The sequence below is a fragment of the Varroa jacobsoni genome, unplaced genomic scaffold, assembly GCF_002532875.2.
Source record: "Varroa jacobsoni isolate VJ856 unplaced genomic scaffold, vjacob_1.0 scaffold_1109, whole genome shotgun sequence".
NCBI lineage: Eukaryota > Metazoa > Arthropoda > Arachnida > Mesostigmata > Varroidae > Varroa > Varroa jacobsoni.
This window is the reverse complement of record NW_019214011.1, coordinates 193502-212240: the sequence shown is the minus strand read 5'-3', so window position 1 is coordinate 212240 and position 18739 is coordinate 193502. Positions and strand designations below refer to the sequence as shown.

Here is an 18739-nt window from a genome sequence, read left to right as displayed (position 1 = left end):
TTTTCTTAGGGGTTCAGTATAACGCTCACTTTTTTCACTTTTGCTGAACCTTAGTTTACTTAGAAAAAAAAAATTAAAAGTCAATATAATTACGTGAAATTCATGAAAATTTACTATCTCCTTAGCAGAGAAATTGTTTTAAACTTTATTCTAATAAGGCCGTGGAACTGCCCCCAAATTTGAATTTTCACTAACGCACAATATATTCAAGATATCTAAAACGAATCACTACTCATATTTCTAATCTTAAGTTATTAAAACAGGACAAATTCCGCACTTGCTAAAAGTGTATTCACTCTTGAATTTTATTTGTTATTAATTTTAGGAAGAGCCGTAATCTGCGTCATATGTATTTTATAATTGCGTACTGCCTCTAGCTTTTTGCTAGGGGCTTTTTGTTTTCATCCTTCGTCAAACAACTCTCAACTTTTTGTGTTCGCTTGTTTGCCGTTCTTTCATAGTTGATATAAGTATTTGCAAGTTAAAAGTTGTCGATATCGTTATCATATGTTGCTTAGTAAAAATAAACATCAGAAAAAAGGCCATATTATAATAGAAATAATACCAACAAAAGTCATAGCAGTGTTTTGTTATTTCTTTACCACCAAGTCATTTATATCTCCATCTTCATCGTTGTATCTGTCCCTTTGCCTTTGAAGCTTCCCGCCTTCATCTCATAAGTTAATTTAAGTGGCCTCTCTCTGTCGTTTATATATTGAAAATAAACACACACTTAAATCCATTATCATCATCGATAAAATCCTCTTATCGTCCACGAATATAAATAGATTTTCGCTCGCTATATATATATATATATGTGGTTGTTAATTCTTGTTTTAGTTTCTTTAATTCTTCTTTCTTTTTTCCATGCTCCGCTTTTACTGACCTCTTATTTTCTTAAAATATCGTATTCTCCATACCACCGACATTAGAGCGTCATCGCATAGTTTTTGGTTATACAAAATTATTACTAAAAAAAAAACGTACGATTATGCGCCCTTGGTCACTTTTGCGGTTCGTTCTCTGACTATCTCTTTTCCTTTTTGTGTCTTAGTTCTAGCTACATTTCTGCTTGCCCATCTATTTATTAATAGCGCGTACGTTTAGTTCGACAATTTTTCGTCCTTGTCATCCTGTTAAGGTTTCGTTGTCCATGCCAAAATGTTTAAGACCCTTGTTTGGTCCAACACTCACAACTGTGAAAAAACTATGCCTCATCGAGAGTACTTATTTATGCATCTATTCATTCGTGTATGTTTATGTTTTTTTTGCCGCCGCCACCACTTGAGTGTAAAGCCTGTAACATCAGTAGCAGTGCCTACGGCCCGGTGCCGGATCTAACAACATGTGGCGGCTCGATACCAACTAATCGGTCTCTTATCCCATCCGTGTCACGGGCACGAGTGTATCGAAGGCGAAGTTAACGGAATCACTACATACCGATTTCGTGTAGTGAGCAAAGCTGCCAGTCTTACAATTAGGATGTTTTGTTGAACGGGTGTGGTAAATAGCCAAGTTGAGGTTTTTTTTCTGCGAAAAAATTAACACGCAACCACTAGAAAGCAAGCTACAACAGACTATATAGATGAAGCCACCATTCATAAAAAATGTCTGCATTTGTCTTAGTGCGAATACGTTGCACAAAAAACGATCCCGTGCAAAAATTCTATAACTATTATATTTGACATTTTCGCGATCTTCGAACCAACGTTACGCGCGCGCTTGATTTTCACATAGGGTAGTGCCACCTGGTAACCCTAGATTATGGAGCGCTGCTGTTACTGGTACGTCGTTACTGACAAGTCTATGTGTACTTATAAACAAACCTTCGATCGATAAAGATATTTCATGAGCGTAAAACACATCTAATTCAAACACAATAAACCAGTTCTGTAAGCCAGATTCGTTGACCGCTTTAAAAAAGAAGTGATTTCCCCACACCACAAGGCGCTCTTATTTATGTGCTCATCTACTGTTTATGTTTCTCTCTATTGCATCCCCAGGGTCAGCCTGCTCTGCATGGCCTTTCCCTTTTCACCTTGTCTGGCTCATTCTTTTTAGTGTAGTGTGGTTTTAAGTAGTACTTCTGTGCACGGCACCTGTCTATTGGGCAAGTAGGTTGGGGTCGTCTTTAGGCGTCTTTTCCTTGGCACCTGCCTGAGCTTGGATTGTTGGTAGTCGTTCAGCTACAGTCGCTCGCTCCTGGAGGAAACGATCGAACTCTGGCGAAGACACTGCCGCTGCTCCACTACGGGCAGTCGTCGATATTGAACCGCTTGCGGCGCCAGCACCATCCCCTACTGCTGTCTTAGGTCCTTCAGAGTCCTGTTAGAAAAATATGCAAATTTGTCGTGACACATTAATATATATGTAATGGATACATAACGAGAGAACGCGTCAAAGAAGAAGGTGAATCATAAAGGTTTGCACAAAGAAAAGTAAACTGTACACTTAAAATGGAACCCAGAATGTTGAATTATACCTGAGCTTCCAGCCACCGTTCCATCTCCTCAAAATCCGTGGCGTTATCAGGAAGGAGGGTTTTCATAGCTTCCGGTGTAGCGAACTAAGCAGCGGACATGTTGGGAAATCGCAATAAGGTCACAGAAATAACAGCACCAATAGTACATACCAATGCGAACCAAATTCATAAATAAAAAAAAGTGGGAGTTCGTGCATAACGTTCGTAACGTTATAAAAATGAAACACAATCGAAACCACCAGTAAAACGAAAAAATCTATTGACTTCTAGATAACAAAGTATGCCTGGACAAATTGTTGGAGGTTGTATATAAGTAAGTCGAACAGTTTTTTGGGGATAAATCTGTAGTGTCAAGCGCATCTATGTTTTTCAACAAAGTACACTAGAATCCGTTAAAAAATATATATATTATATTATATATAAAATGTATATATATTTTTTATATAATATAATATATATTAATATATTTTAAAATTATATATATATATATGGTAAAAATAATTTAAAAAAAAAATCTACATCTATGTACATTGCACACTTCAGTCGTTTTCATTCTTAGTCGACAGCGATTCGTTCCCAGATGACAATTCGTCTGCAGAATTATTCAAATACGATACAAAAACGGTCGTTGACATACCGACGATATACGACTGACCGCGTACCTTAGCTGAGAAGGTCCGTGACTGAGCAAAAGCCTCAAATTCGTCGGCATCCCCAGCTGCTCCAACTGGGCCTGCGGAAGTCGTTGCCGTCGCTCCAGCACAATTCTTCGGTTTTGTAGAGCCGTCTGTTGCGCCAGCTTCAACTAGACCTGATTAGAAACAATCGTGGTTATACAAACAACACGCACAGCAGAAAAACGGCAACATGAATCGTTAGCTAGTGGCTATATACTAATTCGTCTTAAAGAGTCTCTATTAATAGTGATTGAACGGTAACTCTTAGCATCTATCAGTGTGGAATACTCATACCTGAGCAAAAAATCTCCCAAATAAAAATAGGGTATATTCATGCTACCAATTGGTTTAGCTCAACAAAAGATTCTTGGCCTAAACAAACATGTCCAGCAACATAGATGGTAACCTGTTCGGTAGTGCAGATATTCACTAGAACCGCAGCGAATTCGACAGAGGACAAATACGCACATTCATAAAACTGGCTAAGTAGAGGAAGAAAAACAGAAATCCGTCGTAACCTCACAATGAAACTATGTATGATTTGGCTAGCGTTTACGTGTCCAATATAATCCAGTAACGCTTATTAAAGCCCAGAGTATGTCTATGTTTTTAGATAATGCGTAAATCCGATATTTGGCCTGATTTGGCCCACAACATGGTGTGTGTCATTATATTGTACATGACGTACAACTGCTATACATATCATTTTCGCAATATGCATTTTACTTTCAAACCCCAGAAAGAGGAACGCACACAAGGAAGCCGCACAAACGCTGCTGAGAAAGTAAGAAAGCACTGGTTTTTTTATTTGTTCTTTCTTAAACAAGTTTTATCAAAGAAAAAACGGAGAGAAGATATAAATAAACATAGTTCTAGCTGCTGACGTGAAAATGACATGTTTCACGAAACTTCCGGTTTAAAATAAAACAGAGGACTTTACAACAGTTTTATATAGATAAAGCAATCGTATTTTTAGGGAACTCTAATACAGAAGATAATTTTTCAATGCCGAAAACAACAGCCGGGTTTCTAATAACGACAATAAGGACGAGAAGACAAAAAACTAACAATCCCTATAGCAGTATCAGAAGGTTATCAGAAGGCTATCTAGGTCATCGAAAGAAGAAATGGCGACTGTCGACCACAGCGGCTCATACATTAAACAAATTCATTGGATATATACTTTTTCGTAAAAGTTTTACATTCTCCAGGAGAGACTGAGCCAGATAAAATTGTCACAATTACAGGATCGTTCCGGCACTATGTTTGTGATTCGCCGCAATTAGTCGAATCGAATTAGTGGCTACGACGTTTCAAAAAATGTTGCTCAGCATCGCAACGGCGCGCCCTTCGATGGTTAATTGAAAAATACAAAAAATAAACGAGGAACAGGAAAAACCGGAAGAGATGAACATTGTTTTTTGACTCATTCGTAATATTTTTTTTTAATGTTTAGTCAATTTTATTTTTTCTATAAAAAATCACAAGTATAGCAGTGCAAGAAGGTACTAAGCTAGCCTACGAGCCTATCGTCTTAATGAAAAACGACCTGTGGACGACCTATATTCGCACTCGATGTACGAGCTTTCGTTTAAAGTCTAATACACAGAACCCTAAATAAACAAAAAAAATAGGACCTCGCTAGTTGTATGCGATCGTACCTGAGCGAGTACATAAAGAAATAAATTATCAATCAAAATCAAACATTCTGAAATTGAAGTAAGAGTACGTTAATTATTTTACCGCGTGTATTAGCCGGTACATGCGAGTGGACGAAATTGACGAAGAACTGATAGCAGAATTAGGAAGTTCACATACCACTGAAGCCTCTGTTGATTCAACTACATATCTTACTACCAAACGTAGCTATGCGTCCTGTCGTTTCTTTAGACAATACTTACTTACAAAACATCGTCTTCAACTGATCTAATTCGCCGATGGTATTTGCTTCTCATAAAAATTAAACCGGCGGTGGATTCGATAACAAAGCGATCGTAAATGGAAATTTTATCGTTAAAAACGAAAGGTTTAGGCCGGAGTCCAGGTCACACTAGTCTGATTTTATAAATGAACGGTTGTAGTTGATGGCAACATATGAACATAGCCAAATAATCATGTTTTGTTTTGGCACTGGGTTTTCGGGCTTCGCTTGACTTTTTTTGTAAATATCCTCCAATCATGATCACTGCATTATGGTATTCTACTGTACATGTATACAATATAGTAACATTGTCTTACAATGCATATTGTTTCATTGTAATTAGTAAGCTACTTGTCTACAATAACTAATTACATATATCGACAAAAACCGGCTTGAATTTTAAGACTTACTAAGACTGTGCAAGCCGCCCGTCGCGCCAGCAACATCTTCGCCGCCAAAGTCAATTAGCGATGCCTGTGCATCCCCCCCCCGAACGGCCCCTGCTGTTGGTGAAGATGGCGTGTCTTTGCTACGTGCTGAATTCAAATGTTGCCCACTAGCACCAGTGACGACGGCCGTGCGTCTTTTCTCGAATCGCTCGTAGCGAGCAAAAAGGCTATTCATTCCATCATTTAACCGAAGAAGTTCGCCTGTAAAAAACAAAACATTGACCCGAATAATCCGTGAAATGCATTACAATGCAACACTCTTAGCGGTTTCATTTAGCGGTAATAGTGTTAGAATAAGGTTCGATGGGTTCTGCTAGAACGGCATCTTGTTTTAAAACACCCATCACACACAGCCAAGCTAGGGCCAAAATGTTACTTTGAAGCACGGTATAAGAATGAAACAAAAATATCTTAATCTGAGAAAGATTCTAGAAAAACAAATCTCTAACACTACAGATTGATTACTATATATTTATTTGAATTCAACTTTATGGTTTTACAGATATATAATAGTATAATCTATGGGTTATACTCAAAAGTATCTACCGATTCTTGCTAGATAAAAATGCGGTGCGGAAGAGTCAAATCACTTACTGGTGATTTCCTCGTTGGCAACTTTGTCAACGAGATCAACGAGTCTCGTTTGCATAGCGTGGCAAGTTTTTTGAAGTTCTTGTAAAAACTCCCAGTCGCGAGGATGTTCTCGACCAGGCTCCAAATCACTGAGCATCTCGCTGAACACCTAGAAGGAGTAATATATGCGCAAACGCCTTAACTCCTCCTGAATCCCGCTTAATTTATAAAAACAAAAAACTATTGGTATGTCTGTAATAGCGTTCTCTCAACTCCACAACACTGCTTTCAGAATCTTTTCCGCTACCTACCTCATGTCGCTTTTTTTTTAAGTTTTTTTTGCGCAAAGTAGTTACAATAGATCTATAATTGCGAAGCTATTCATGTAAATACAATGAGCAATTACGCTTGTAAAGATCCATATACAATGAGAACAATTTATTCATATTTAAATTAAAAAAATGGTCTAAGTGTATTTTTATTCAAGTTCCTTTTTCCCGCTTACCTTCGTAGACATTAGGTAAATATCTAACTGCGCATGATTACATGGGATAATTACCTGCATATTTCGCCGAACGGCCACAAACTCCTGAAGGAGTTTAGTTGTCTGCTCGCGATTTAGAGGTATTGGGGTCGACGGTAAAAGTTCGCCGTGCATTGCCGAACCCGTCATTCGTACTGATGAAACGGATGATACTCGGGAGTCGGTCTACTTTGTCTCAAGTGTATGTATCAATGCAAAATGAACATAGATAAGTGTATGAATAAATAATTCCATCAGACAGAACAAGTGCCTTTAGCTTGAATAAATCCAAGGTGTTTCGGCCACCAAGACTTCACGAAAAACTTACTTGTATAATTTGAAATCGGGTAGAGTAACTTAACAGTTTAGGTACACAAATGATGAATATGAGTGAGCTGCTATATTCTATGTTGCGTAGGCTGACCTGCGGTAGTACACTTCTCTGCGGGGTGTGAATAGGCACCATCGTCTCAAGATCTGCGGCGGGAAACTCAACACCCTTGGCCTTTAAGTCGTTATACACCTGAACGACGCCTTGCATTTCTGGATTACTACGGAATGCCGCCGCCCAGTTCTGGATGAGTGATAGAACCTTCTCTTGAACCGCTGTAGGCGGATCATTTTTAGGTCCTATCAGTTTAAACAGGTCTTGAACGAAGTCTTTTTGACTCACCACTAAGTGAAAGCGTCGGCCGCAGTTTTTAACGCACGTTTCCAACACCTGCGAGTTGCACCCAAAATTGCATACAATATATGAGTAGTTAAATGTAGGTATGACTAATGCAATGAAAAATTTATGCAAATCAAATCAATTCAATCGTTTTGTTGAGATAAATTACACAATTAAGTTTTTTAAAGCACAAGACGTTTACACAGATTTCTCGACCGCAAATCATTATAGATCACATACATACTCGAAACAAAGACGCCTCTATGATTTAGGTACTTACCGTAAGTGTGTACATGACGACTGTGTAATTTTTGCCTGCATTAGTCATCAATCGCTTTCGAATAGCTTTCACCGCATCCTTCGGGCCCTCATCGGTGTCTGCAATGATATCGCAAATTTCCATGTTGAGGGCCCAATTTTCAGACGCTAACGATCCATCTGTAGCTTGTTCTGTAACCACAATAATGCGTCGACATTTGACTTACCAAAACGAGCTCTTTACCCTTAAATAAATGGTAGCATATATCAAGAAATTTAGATTCCCTAATAATAGATAGATTTTATACGCTATTTTCGATCAGTTTAAACGTCATATGAATTTTTCATCTATTATATACAAAAAACAGGAACAAAGGTTAGCCAGACACAAGTTTTACTTCCTACCATCCGATGATCCATTCGCCTGATACCCAGGCTTGTTTACCGAAAATAAGCTACATAAGTCATGGTATCACTGAGCCAACATGTAGTATCAATGCCACAGTGCTGCTTTATTCGTTATATCTAGGCCTAAGACAGATTCCTGGGCAGCGATTTGAAGTCTAGTTGACGGATGTACGTGCTGTAATGTTCTACGCTCTTTGCTCCGGCAAAAACGGTATCAAACATTTTCTGGCGTTCCCCTAAATTGGCCCTTTAGTAAATTCAATTTGTATCAAACAAAGACCTTACAAATGAGCAATATGACAATTTACAATGACTCAGCAATGCTAATACTTTATTATATTTGCAGGAAGGCTCCGTTATTAGGAAATATTATAAGAAACAAGAAAAATAGATCGTTATCATTAATTTTTTTGATAAACGTTTGATAATAAACGTTTTCTTGGAAATGAAGAGAAACAGTGCTTGGTGCATCCGACCGACGCAGTATGTAAAGCGAATCAAACGTTACGCAGACACTAGCATAGCGGTTAATGCAGTTGTAAAATAACTTAGTTCTTTTTGCTTTTGATGAACAGATAATTAAAACGACATAGTGGTGATCTATACTTGTTACAGCTTCAAACTTTTTCATAGAATGGTTGACGTCTACTACCAAGTGGCAGAACACGCAGTACTAGACACTATTGTAGCGCGCAGTGTAGTTGGATATATCAACACAGATAGCATCTGTGATGAGAAGCATCAATTATCTCATGATATATACAAGTAAACTCATTTAAAGCAAAACGTATGCTTGCGCTACCTGGAACACATGGTATAGGACAGCAATTTGCTCCAATCAAAGTAGAGTAAGCGGGCATAGAAGATATAATTTATAAGATTGTAAAAAAATTTCTAGCACTTTCTGGACACCGCCTAACTACGATGGGACATCTAATATCGATCTATATGCCCTTGATCGGCACGGCATTCAGTGTCACCTTAGTTAAATCAGATATATTTCGCAATTATAGACGCAAGAAAACCATCCTCGAGTACCATAGTGCAGGACAACAAGCAATGTATGAACCCGAGAAGTTTAAGCGGTACGTTTACTACTAGTGGATAATACCTACAGCTATTTAAAGAAGGTGGACCATGCATCCACAGTATTAAGCAAATAAAACCAAAGCAAGCAATGATCTTTTCGAATAAGCGGCAAAAATTGTAGCTATTGTTGTTAATAAATCAAGGTACTATTCGGGGTCCTTAAAATATCACGAGCAGGCTTCTCAATATTTGCTTGTAAAGTTCTCGTATTCTTATCTAAAAGCGCGATTGGTCTGCAAAACTTGTTGTTGTTGTAAGGGCAGTTTATGAACAAAGCATCAATAAAACGTCCGAGAGGTCATTCTAATTTTCCCAAAGCGGATAGGGATGTCTATGCGACTAAATTCTACACTTGAATTGGTACTAGTATGGGGCTTACATATTAAGAGTCGAACTTCTGCTTTTCAGTTTTTCCTTCACATATCGATAAATACCTAGTGTTGGCACAACCTAACGTTGCATTATTAGAGTAAAAGAGATTCCATCTGATGCTGTAGTGAAAAAAATTTTAGACAAATTAATACACTTGAAATTATTCCACGAAATGGGTACATTGCCTTATAATCTGAAAGCCACGCAGTATTCAGACGGTTGTATGGAACTGGGTAAATATTAAACAATTCGCAATCAATAAACCCTTGCAAACATTCATCCTGGTTTTCAAATCCTTCTTAACATAAATGCCACAGCGACTTGCAACAAGATTTGGTTGAAGCCAAATTTATATTCGACAAGGCCCGAAAATAATCCATGCATAATTTCTTGTGCCATGCGATTCAGTAAACTTTTGTCAAACCAAACAAGAATTGGCGTAAACAATGTCAGCGTAATTGGCATGAAGTGAATAGCGCGTGTTCTCCGACGGATGTCATTGTTTCCACCGCATCGTATAATACCGATTAAATGGCAGACCCTACGAATATGTAAAAAGTGTTTGTAAAATGGTCTAGTGCTAAAAGCTACTACAGCGGAGTGCATCAATAACAAGGGGTTGAGAGTAATTAGCCCTAGTGTACCTATTTGTCGGTACGACGGGAAGGCGACAGAAGCAGGAAGGGTGACGTCAACGGAGTGCTCTGTAATAACTACAGGGTCGTCAACGTGCGCAACAACCGTAAACCAAATAAGCTCTATGAGACTCTACGCAATAATGACTTATTTCGGTGGCACACAAATAGACCAGATAATATTCTCGATGCAAATATTCACTACAACTGTTGGATAATCCCTTTAAACGCTCAGATGCGGTGCTGACATATATATATATATATATATATATGCATCACTCTAATTATAACGTGACACGATGAAGCCTTTACAAACGGAAATAAAAACACACTTGAACTCGAACCTGAATAAACAGAATAGCGTCTCGTGTACCAGTTGATAAGTAAAAAGTTCAGACTTAGCTCAACATTTTACAGCTGGAATATTATATATTACATACATATTGGCACTCAACTAGAAAAATAGCACTTTACTCACACAATACTCATACAAACGACGATTACGCTCAAATGATGGCTCGTAATGTGCATTACATCACCAATACCGAGTCAGCAGTATTGAACTTGGCTGAATTGAAACCAACTTCGTTAATTATATAAACGATAATAGGTGTCGATTAGTGATAGGCCAAAGGAATACCTATTAATTTTTCTCATTGTACGACCTAAAATAAGTATAAAAATAAAAACATGTCCGTGAGAGACTAAGAGCTCAAGTTTTCATTGTCAGCTTTCTAAAGCTTTATGTTAATGACCCAGAATTCATAGTACTATTCAAAATATTTCTTCGAATTATCGCTAAAATAATAGTAAAGATAAAAATAAAGTAATCGAGTCAAAATTTTTATTTTCTTCGAAAGCTTCAATATATATCGCTAAGCAGCTCTATGAACCCCAGAAATAAGCCCGGAGGGGGAGTAACGGTAAGACCTTTCATAAGCGATAAGGCAGATCAACTTCAAATTTTTCCAAGGTAAGAAGATTATTTAAAATAATCTGGATTTTTCAGTACGATGATGTTATCTTGTTAGAGCTAAAACCTCAAGGAATAGCAAGCTATCCGTGGTAAGCTAAGCCACCAGCAATGGTTAGTTACTATATCTGGTAGGTATATAATACCTGTTTACTATCAGAGACAGTATGTTTGTCGAACGACAAATATCAAGTGCGTTCTACCGAAATATATAATGAACTTATTGCTCACTTATTAACTTTGGTTATGTGAAGAATTACCAAGAGACATTGACCAAATTGGATCGCTTCGGTATGCGTTCTTAACAAACAAAAACAACATTTATTATGTGCATTTTCAACATTTATTATTAACAACAAAATTATGCGAATCCTTGTAACAATTGCCCAGTTGAAAAAGAAATGTATCCTTGTTATGAAAAAAAAACATCCAGCAAATTCAATGCCGAACAAAGCAAAAATTAATTGTCTAGCAAAAAAAAAAAAAATATATATATATATATGCGTTTTGAAATCAGCAATTAAAAAAAAACTTAATATACGGAGAAACAAGCTGGCATTGTGCTGCTTAGTTGATTCCGTGACCGATTTTTTAAGTGTTGTGAGAAATATTAAGTTTCACAATAACGTTTGTAGGACTCTCGGGGACGACCAAATTGCTGGTCATCCCCAAGAGTCATCATTTTTAGCATTAACATTATATCGGTATTTTATTTAGATGTAAATATTCTATCTAGATTGCATACTCATATGATCGAACATTTAATTTTAACCGAGCCACAATGACAATAAAAATGAAAATCTCAAACAAGGGAAAATATATTTCCAGGCTTATTTAATATATATATATATATATATATATATATATGCCATGAAATGATAAAATAATCTAATATCCTGTTTTTTTGAATACGTAGAAAGAATCTTACTGATTCAAATACTATTAAGTAACTGCCTGTGATTTCAAGGAATCCCATACTTCCATTAACTCCAAAATAGTCTTCTACTCGTTATACATATACTCGCTTGAGTTAATTACAGATGCAAACAAATATGTATAACATGTTCCGTTCATAAGCTACTCTCATATTATTTTATTACTATTATATTCAGGCTTCAGCCTTTGGGACGAGGCAAAAAAGTCAAAACACGAATATTTGGTAAGGGACAAGTTTATCTGTGACTGGAAAACATTTGTTAAATCAAGTTATTGCTAAGATTATAACTATGGCGAAAAGTAAACGTTCATCTATGCAGAATAATGTAGAATATGCTATATGTTGTTAGTATTTTTACTTACTAAGCAGGCTGACTCATGACTTCATCAAAATAACAGTATCTATAATACAGTAAACTATATAACTCAAAGAGCTCGGTGTATCTATTTTTATCGCAACAACTACAAATATAATTTTACCTTTATTTATGAAAGCTCTGCTATGAGGATCTAAGAAAAGAGTGGATAAATAAGACACATAACTCCGATATGGAATCTTCGTTATTTGTTTCGCTGCACTGTACTAGATTCGTCTTCAATTAGCTCGTCATAAATTCATACTGCAGTATATAGCGTATTTCACCAATATATTTCAAATTTTGAATAAAAATCAGGTCAATTTACGGAAAAAAATTAACTCCAAAAAAAGTAAACCTATTAGCTTTGAGTTCTCATCAATTCAGAGCACAACTGGGTTGACTTTTCATGATGCTCATCGTACACTTCTTAGGGAACGAGAACATTGATTAGAGTTTAAGTGGAAATGATTTAAAAAGAAATCGTTTATATCATGTCCTTTTATCTATCCATTGAGGTGGACGTAATGTAAGGTAAACGTAGAGGCGAAGAGTAGGTACAAAGGTGAATGCGACTAAAGACAGTATTTAGTCGATCAAAATGTTGCTGCACCATTCAACATTTACTGATATGTGCACGAAGGTCAATGATTTTAAACTGTTTGGTCTTATTATTTCGTCTTTTTCAGAATTAAGTCGTCTATGAGTGATAATTCTGTCGTATTTTCGGGAATTACAATTAGAACTCACTATAAACTTTGACGCTTACATCCATCGTTTTCCGCCTATTTTTTGGTCTGATACAGTTGCAAACAATAGCGAGAATCTGGTAACATTACAAAGTATATGATCCTTATCGTGACGTAACACTTCGCTCGAATGCGTTATGGCACTTAGGAATATATTATCTATCGCCAGGAATAATTGCGAACACCTATAGATATCGTTGTCAAATTAATCGCCCGCCTTAGTTATTCATTTAACACCGATTACGCTTGGCTATCAGAAGATTATAAGTTTATATAATAAATTAATGTCACTTACAATTTAGAAAATTTTTAAAATACGGCTCGGGTCGCCGCAAGAAATTTAGCATTTCGATTTTTGAATTTTGTGGCAAAAATAAGGTCAGAGAACGATGGCATAAAAAAGGGGTTCTACACAGCATGTTGCTTTGTTTGTTTTATATAATGCCAAAATTGTCGTTTTCGCATATGAAGCCATTATGAAAAAGCGAATATTAATATTACAAAAATTACGTAGGTATGTACTACAAAAGGTGAAATGGTAATTTTTAGATTTTTAGAACCTTCAGTTAGATGCAAAACATGAATCATACTTCAGCATACAATACTATGTATATATATACATCTAGATATACACATATATACATACATACAGAACAACTAACCAGAGAGTTATTTCAGAGTAAAAATTTTCATGTGGAGGCTAATCTATATATATGTATAAGTTTCACATCGTATAAATTGCTCAACGATGAAATGCAGCATTCTGCATAACGATTTCTCACGTTCGCAGAATTATAGTAGAAATCGAACAAATTGAAGAGTTGCTTTCATAGGAATTGTATCAACTATAACCACTTATGGTCGAGGCGTCAGTGTAAAAGTATCACGTAATGCTATGCCTCTGTACACAATAACTGGTTATGCTATCGGTCGACACAATGATTATAATGAAATCGCTACTCAGTTAGTAATCGCTGAAATTTTGTTCGTTGTTTTCAGACTTTCCATGGTGTCAACTGCGTGGTTTGGCTGGCTTCGAGCCGAACACATTACGAGAATAGAATGAACGTAAACATATAATATGAAGTGGGTGAGAGTGATTTTCAAAAATGCCTAGAATGCCAGTTAGGTAGACAATTCTGCGATGCTTAGATAAATCGATAATAACTCAGGATTTGTTGCGTCAGTATCATCATAATGGTGATGATAATGCAGTGACCTATCCCCTTACTGTCACACGCATAAATATGCTTGAACGATTTTGTCCCTCCTGCATTCATTCCTCTGATTATTCCCAGTTTAATCCAGTTAAAAACATCTCTATTTGCAGGCGCCGCGTTTTTTAAAGTGGCGACCATAACAATAGAAGAAATGACGCGTATAGCGTGTACGTTAAGCGTGAAACTGTTCAATGCGTATAGAGCTATTGACATTCTACATTTGAATAAATCGGCTCATCAGTCAATGGCAGGAGTATAAAATGTTATCGTGATGCACGAGACTCGCACTTGAACTGCTATAATACCACTTTGCACAGGAAGTGCTAGCGTTCGCTAACTTGCGCTTCAATGATAACTAAACAAACAGCACAATAGGCAACATAGGGGCTAAATTACTGTGGCATAGCCCTCAGCGTCTGAGCATATTTTTGCCTAAAGGTAAACATATCCAGTAATAATAATCGTCATTGTAATAATAGTAATTATAAATGGCATATGAAACAGACATGCGTGTGACGCCTAGAAATAAACTACCATCAGGAGACAATGACGAACTCAAAATCAAAAACATAAGATGCGTTATTTGTTTGCGTTGTTAGCGCGCTATTCAGCGCTGCACTGCAATCATTCAGAGTTAGTATCAAAAACATACGTGATGTTCATCCACGCCAAACGTTCGAATATGGCCGCTACCCTGATAGCCCGTTTACTAAAAAGTACGTATTAAAAGGTTTCAGCTTTCAACACCAATAGTCCAATCCGCATTCGAACAACGATCATCGCAGAAACAATGTCCTGCTAGCATCACAAGAACCTACTTCAATTCACGACATATTTGAGAACGGTTTCTTCTTTTTCTACTTACCTTTACTTGAAACTAGTTTAACCGTAATACACAAAACAACTATAAATAAAGAACAAATGATACAAAACTCGTGAATTTACCAGATATCAGCAGAAGTGGTTACCAATGCAGTTAGCTGACATCAAGCTTCATCAATATGACTTTGATAATCTACTGATAGATCCAAAGACATAGTGGGATGTGTACAGCAAAATAATTAGGGTGTTAGAGGGGAAGTTTGCAAAAAGCTTAACAAGCCTTTTGATTGGGGATATCTAATTTAAATGGTGGAAACTAATACAACAAATGAAAAATATTCCTTGATTTTATTATTAAGAAATATTAACGAAAAAAGCTGTTCTTTGCTCTCATCTACTCAGATCTTCGACATCAATTCATATAACTAAAGTTCAATCTGTTACAAAAACACAACACATGAAGCATTAACTAGTTGTAAAAAGTCATAATAAATTATTGCTAACACTTATCGACGCGTTTGCTACGAATACCATCTTCCCTTACAACCGAAACTCAAATACATTGACAAACGCAAAAGCTATGATTTCTGTTTGGTGACAACTGAGCGACACGCTTCAGTGGGATGGAGCCGGATATCATTGATAGTCACAAGTTAGAATGGCGCTTACAACAGTTAAGGAGTTATCTATCGATTATAAAGACGCCAGCCAAAATCTGGGATGGATGCTTTCATGGGGTACGATTTCGCTTTAGGTTGCGCGAACAATTCCGTAGCACCTTCTCTGAACTTATCATCGTTCTCTAATGAATCTCTAACGGCCCGCACTGCAGTGAGACTTTAGTGTTGCTTAGACTTTTGCAAGCTTGGCCCACTAACGCAGGGTACTCGTCTAGTATATAACATATATTTGTTTTCGCGTGCGGAAGCATGTAATTCATCTACTCCAGGTAAACCAGCTATTAATAATGTTATGCAGGTTGGAGACTCCCCACGGGGTCAACAGCACATGCACGTTATTCTTGTCATTTATAATGATAATCAAGCAAGATAAATAAGTTTGCTATTCAATGAGGAAAATGTTCAGTCATAATGACTCATTAAGAAATATGAAAACGCAGTCTTTATCATACGTTCAAACTTAGTCATATTGCGCAATAAAGATTACCTTTAAAGGCATGCATCGGTTTGTCCAAAAGCTACGCATGAATTCAGAAATCGGAAATTATGGATTAATGTCTTCGCAATGTCAATGAATTCACAAACTTTTTTCAGCACAATATTGCAGGCTTTTGAGAACGAGACAGCAGTATGCGGATTTAGCAGCTGTGGATGGATATAACTGAAACATTAATTGAACCAATAGTTTATTCTGCACTATTATACTAAAGTACGTCTCTTAGTAAATATTATACGAAGGATCAAGATTTCTTTATAAATACATTAGTTTGAAAGACATAGTTGAAAGAAGGAAGAGCCACACCTGTTCTAAACTTGAACGGTATTTGGTAGGATGAGCACGTTGAACCCTCATATTTCCTTGCTTCTAAATTAAGAACATACGGATTAATACATTAGGTCCCGTCAACATGTATTATTCAACTTACGTAAATAGAGAAAGTTGTTTAAACGTTATAGTACATTACACCTGAAAAAATTTTAAGTGGCGGGGTGATGCGCGTGTTGTTCTGCCATAGGTGATTTCTGAAAAACGATACTTTTCCTCTTCTTCCGTTTGTTTAGCATTGACTTCCACTATCATACGGCACGTTTTATTAATCACCATCCTTTTCTATCCTCCCATGATGTATTATTATCCTCCCGTTATTGCTGTTATAACGTAGAGATGGCATTTACGAGTAACTACATAAAAAATAACAGACTGTTTTCATCTGGTCACCTGGAGACATTTAGCAGAATCACAAACCACTACAGACTATCATTTTTGTTGTAAAAATCAACTACATGCAAGATTGATTACAAATCGTTTACTATAGCCATCGACGTTGTTACATAAAATTCGCAGTAATATAGGACAGTTAACAGCAACAACTATTCAGGTTATAGTATACGACAAATTAGTAATCAAAAATGTAAAGTTCCAACTGCCATTACTTTAATGTTAATAAGCTGGCGTACCGGTTCTGAAGCAGCCGTATAGCGAAAGCCAACCCGATACGCATACATCGATATATCACGGTGTCATTGTATGATCTAAGCAAGTTCAAGATTACTTTTTATTTTATCTATGTTTATGTCATTTTTTATAGACGTAGTCATATTATATATATATATATATATATATGTAAGTAGTTAAACGACGAGGATGTCTGACATCTACGTCTGTAAGGTTCGTGTTTATGCAGGTGCGTAACAATTCCAAAATTTGTTGCGTTCACACAAACACATTCTCAATCTGACTATCTTTGGCTTTCACCGCGCACACATTCGCAACCCAATGGACGTGCCGAAACCGGAATACTGGCACAACATAAAACAAACACACCCGGACAACCCAGCTGACTAACATTTCAAACCAAATTGTCCTATTCTTTTCCGCAGTCTTGTCGACTACTAGATATCATCGCTATCGATTACTGTGCATGCTTAAAAAATGGTCCCCAGTTATAAAACGGAAAACACAAGCTTGTTGAAGACAAGCGAAACAGGAAGCAGCAATGCTCCTTATATTTGAAGATACATCATTCATCCGGGAATTCCAACAATTCCTACCCATTAATACATGGAGAAAAAGAATACAACAGGTAAAGGACAGACGAACTGTAGGTAGTTAAGTGAAACGAATTATATATACGAAGTAAGTACACACCGATCTTTTGGCCGACAAGAGTAGTCAGTGGGTCCCTCTGCAAGGCGCCCAACAAGGCCCCCGCATTCTCCCTGATCGTCTCGCCGATTCCTGCCACTTCGGCAATTGTTCGCTGGCTGTCCCTTCTCGGACAGCCGAACTGACCGAATTGCAACTATGTCCAATGATGAGCAGCTTGGTCCACTAGACTCACAAAGAAGTACCCTATTCACCTAATAATACTTTGTTTGCCTGAAAATTCTGTCAGAGTTACAAGACCTACACTGGCGTCTTGTTCTGTTTTGCGTTCACCCACACACAAGCCGCTTACGCTAACCGAGTTCTTATTGGTGAACCGCTATTATCCAACATTTAACCACAAGCCGGATCTGAGTACGCCAAACTACTGCCGTACTCTCATACAGTTTAGCCCACTGCTAAGCACACGAATGCCACACACACCGACACGCTACTGAATTTCGAAAGCAGACAATTTGGTAACAAAGACGGCTCCTGTCTTACTATACAAACAGAACGATCAACATTTATCAGCAGCGGGTGCGTAAATATCGTCGTTTTGAAAGCTAGTCTCAGCAGCGCGTTTTTCGTATTTCCCACGCGCAACCTATAAGCAGACTGGCTAGACAAGCGACCAGGTAGAGCTAACAGAACGTTGTTGCAATCGTTCAGCAACGAACAAGATAGTAAGATTTCCCTCCTGACTGCTAGCTCGCTGTAACAGCGCAAACAACAGGTGGTACATTTCAGCCTGAAAAAGAGTTGCAATCTACCGCTTATTCAATAAAAAGAGTGCCGCC

General features: G+C 37.2%; 1 protein-coding gene across 3 annotated transcripts; it reads right to left on the bottom strand.

The window, feature by feature from the left end:
• Positions 1-274: 274 nt before the first annotated feature.
• On the bottom strand, positions 275-18667 carry LOC111266713 (target of Myb1 membrane trafficking protein). Of its 3 annotated transcripts, none has more exons than XM_022844433.1 (9): positions 17943-18664; positions 7576-7745; positions 7050-7346; positions 6662-6811; positions 6124-6271; positions 5491-5730; positions 3145-3293; positions 2483-2566; positions 275-2325 (listed from the first exon to the last, which is right to left on the bottom strand). In XM_022844433.1, the coding sequence occupies exons 2-9, from the start codon at positions 7696-7698 to the stop codon at positions 2104-2106; spliced, it is 1413 nt and encodes a 470-aa protein (XP_022700168.1). In that variant the 5' UTR covers positions 7699-7745; positions 17943-18664; the 3' UTR covers positions 275-2103. The 3 variants fall into 3 exon arrangements, with proteins under 3 accessions (XP_022700168.1, XP_022700171.1, XP_022700172.1); XM_022844436.1 differs by having other exon boundaries at positions 7576-7673; XM_022844437.2 differs by lacking the exon at positions 2483-2566 and having other exon boundaries at positions 17943-18667.
• Positions 18668-18739: the final 72 nt, after the last annotated feature.

What these genes read in the sequence shown, in the direction of transcription:
- LOC111266713 (XM_022844433.1), bottom strand. Translation starts at nt 7,698, where the DNA reads ATGGAAATTTGCGATATCATTGCAGACACCGATGAGGGCCCGAAGGAT. An exon ending in AGAGAAGTGTACTACCGCAG is followed by an intron (nt 6,812 to 7,049) that starts GTCAGCCTACGC and finishes GAGACAAAGTAG; the next exon opens with ACCGACTCCCGAGTATCATC. An exon ending in AACGGTGGCTGGAAGCTCAG is followed by an intron (nt 2,326 to 2,482) that starts GTATAATTCAAC and finishes TTTTTCTAACAG; the next exon opens with GACTCTGAAGGACCTAAGAC.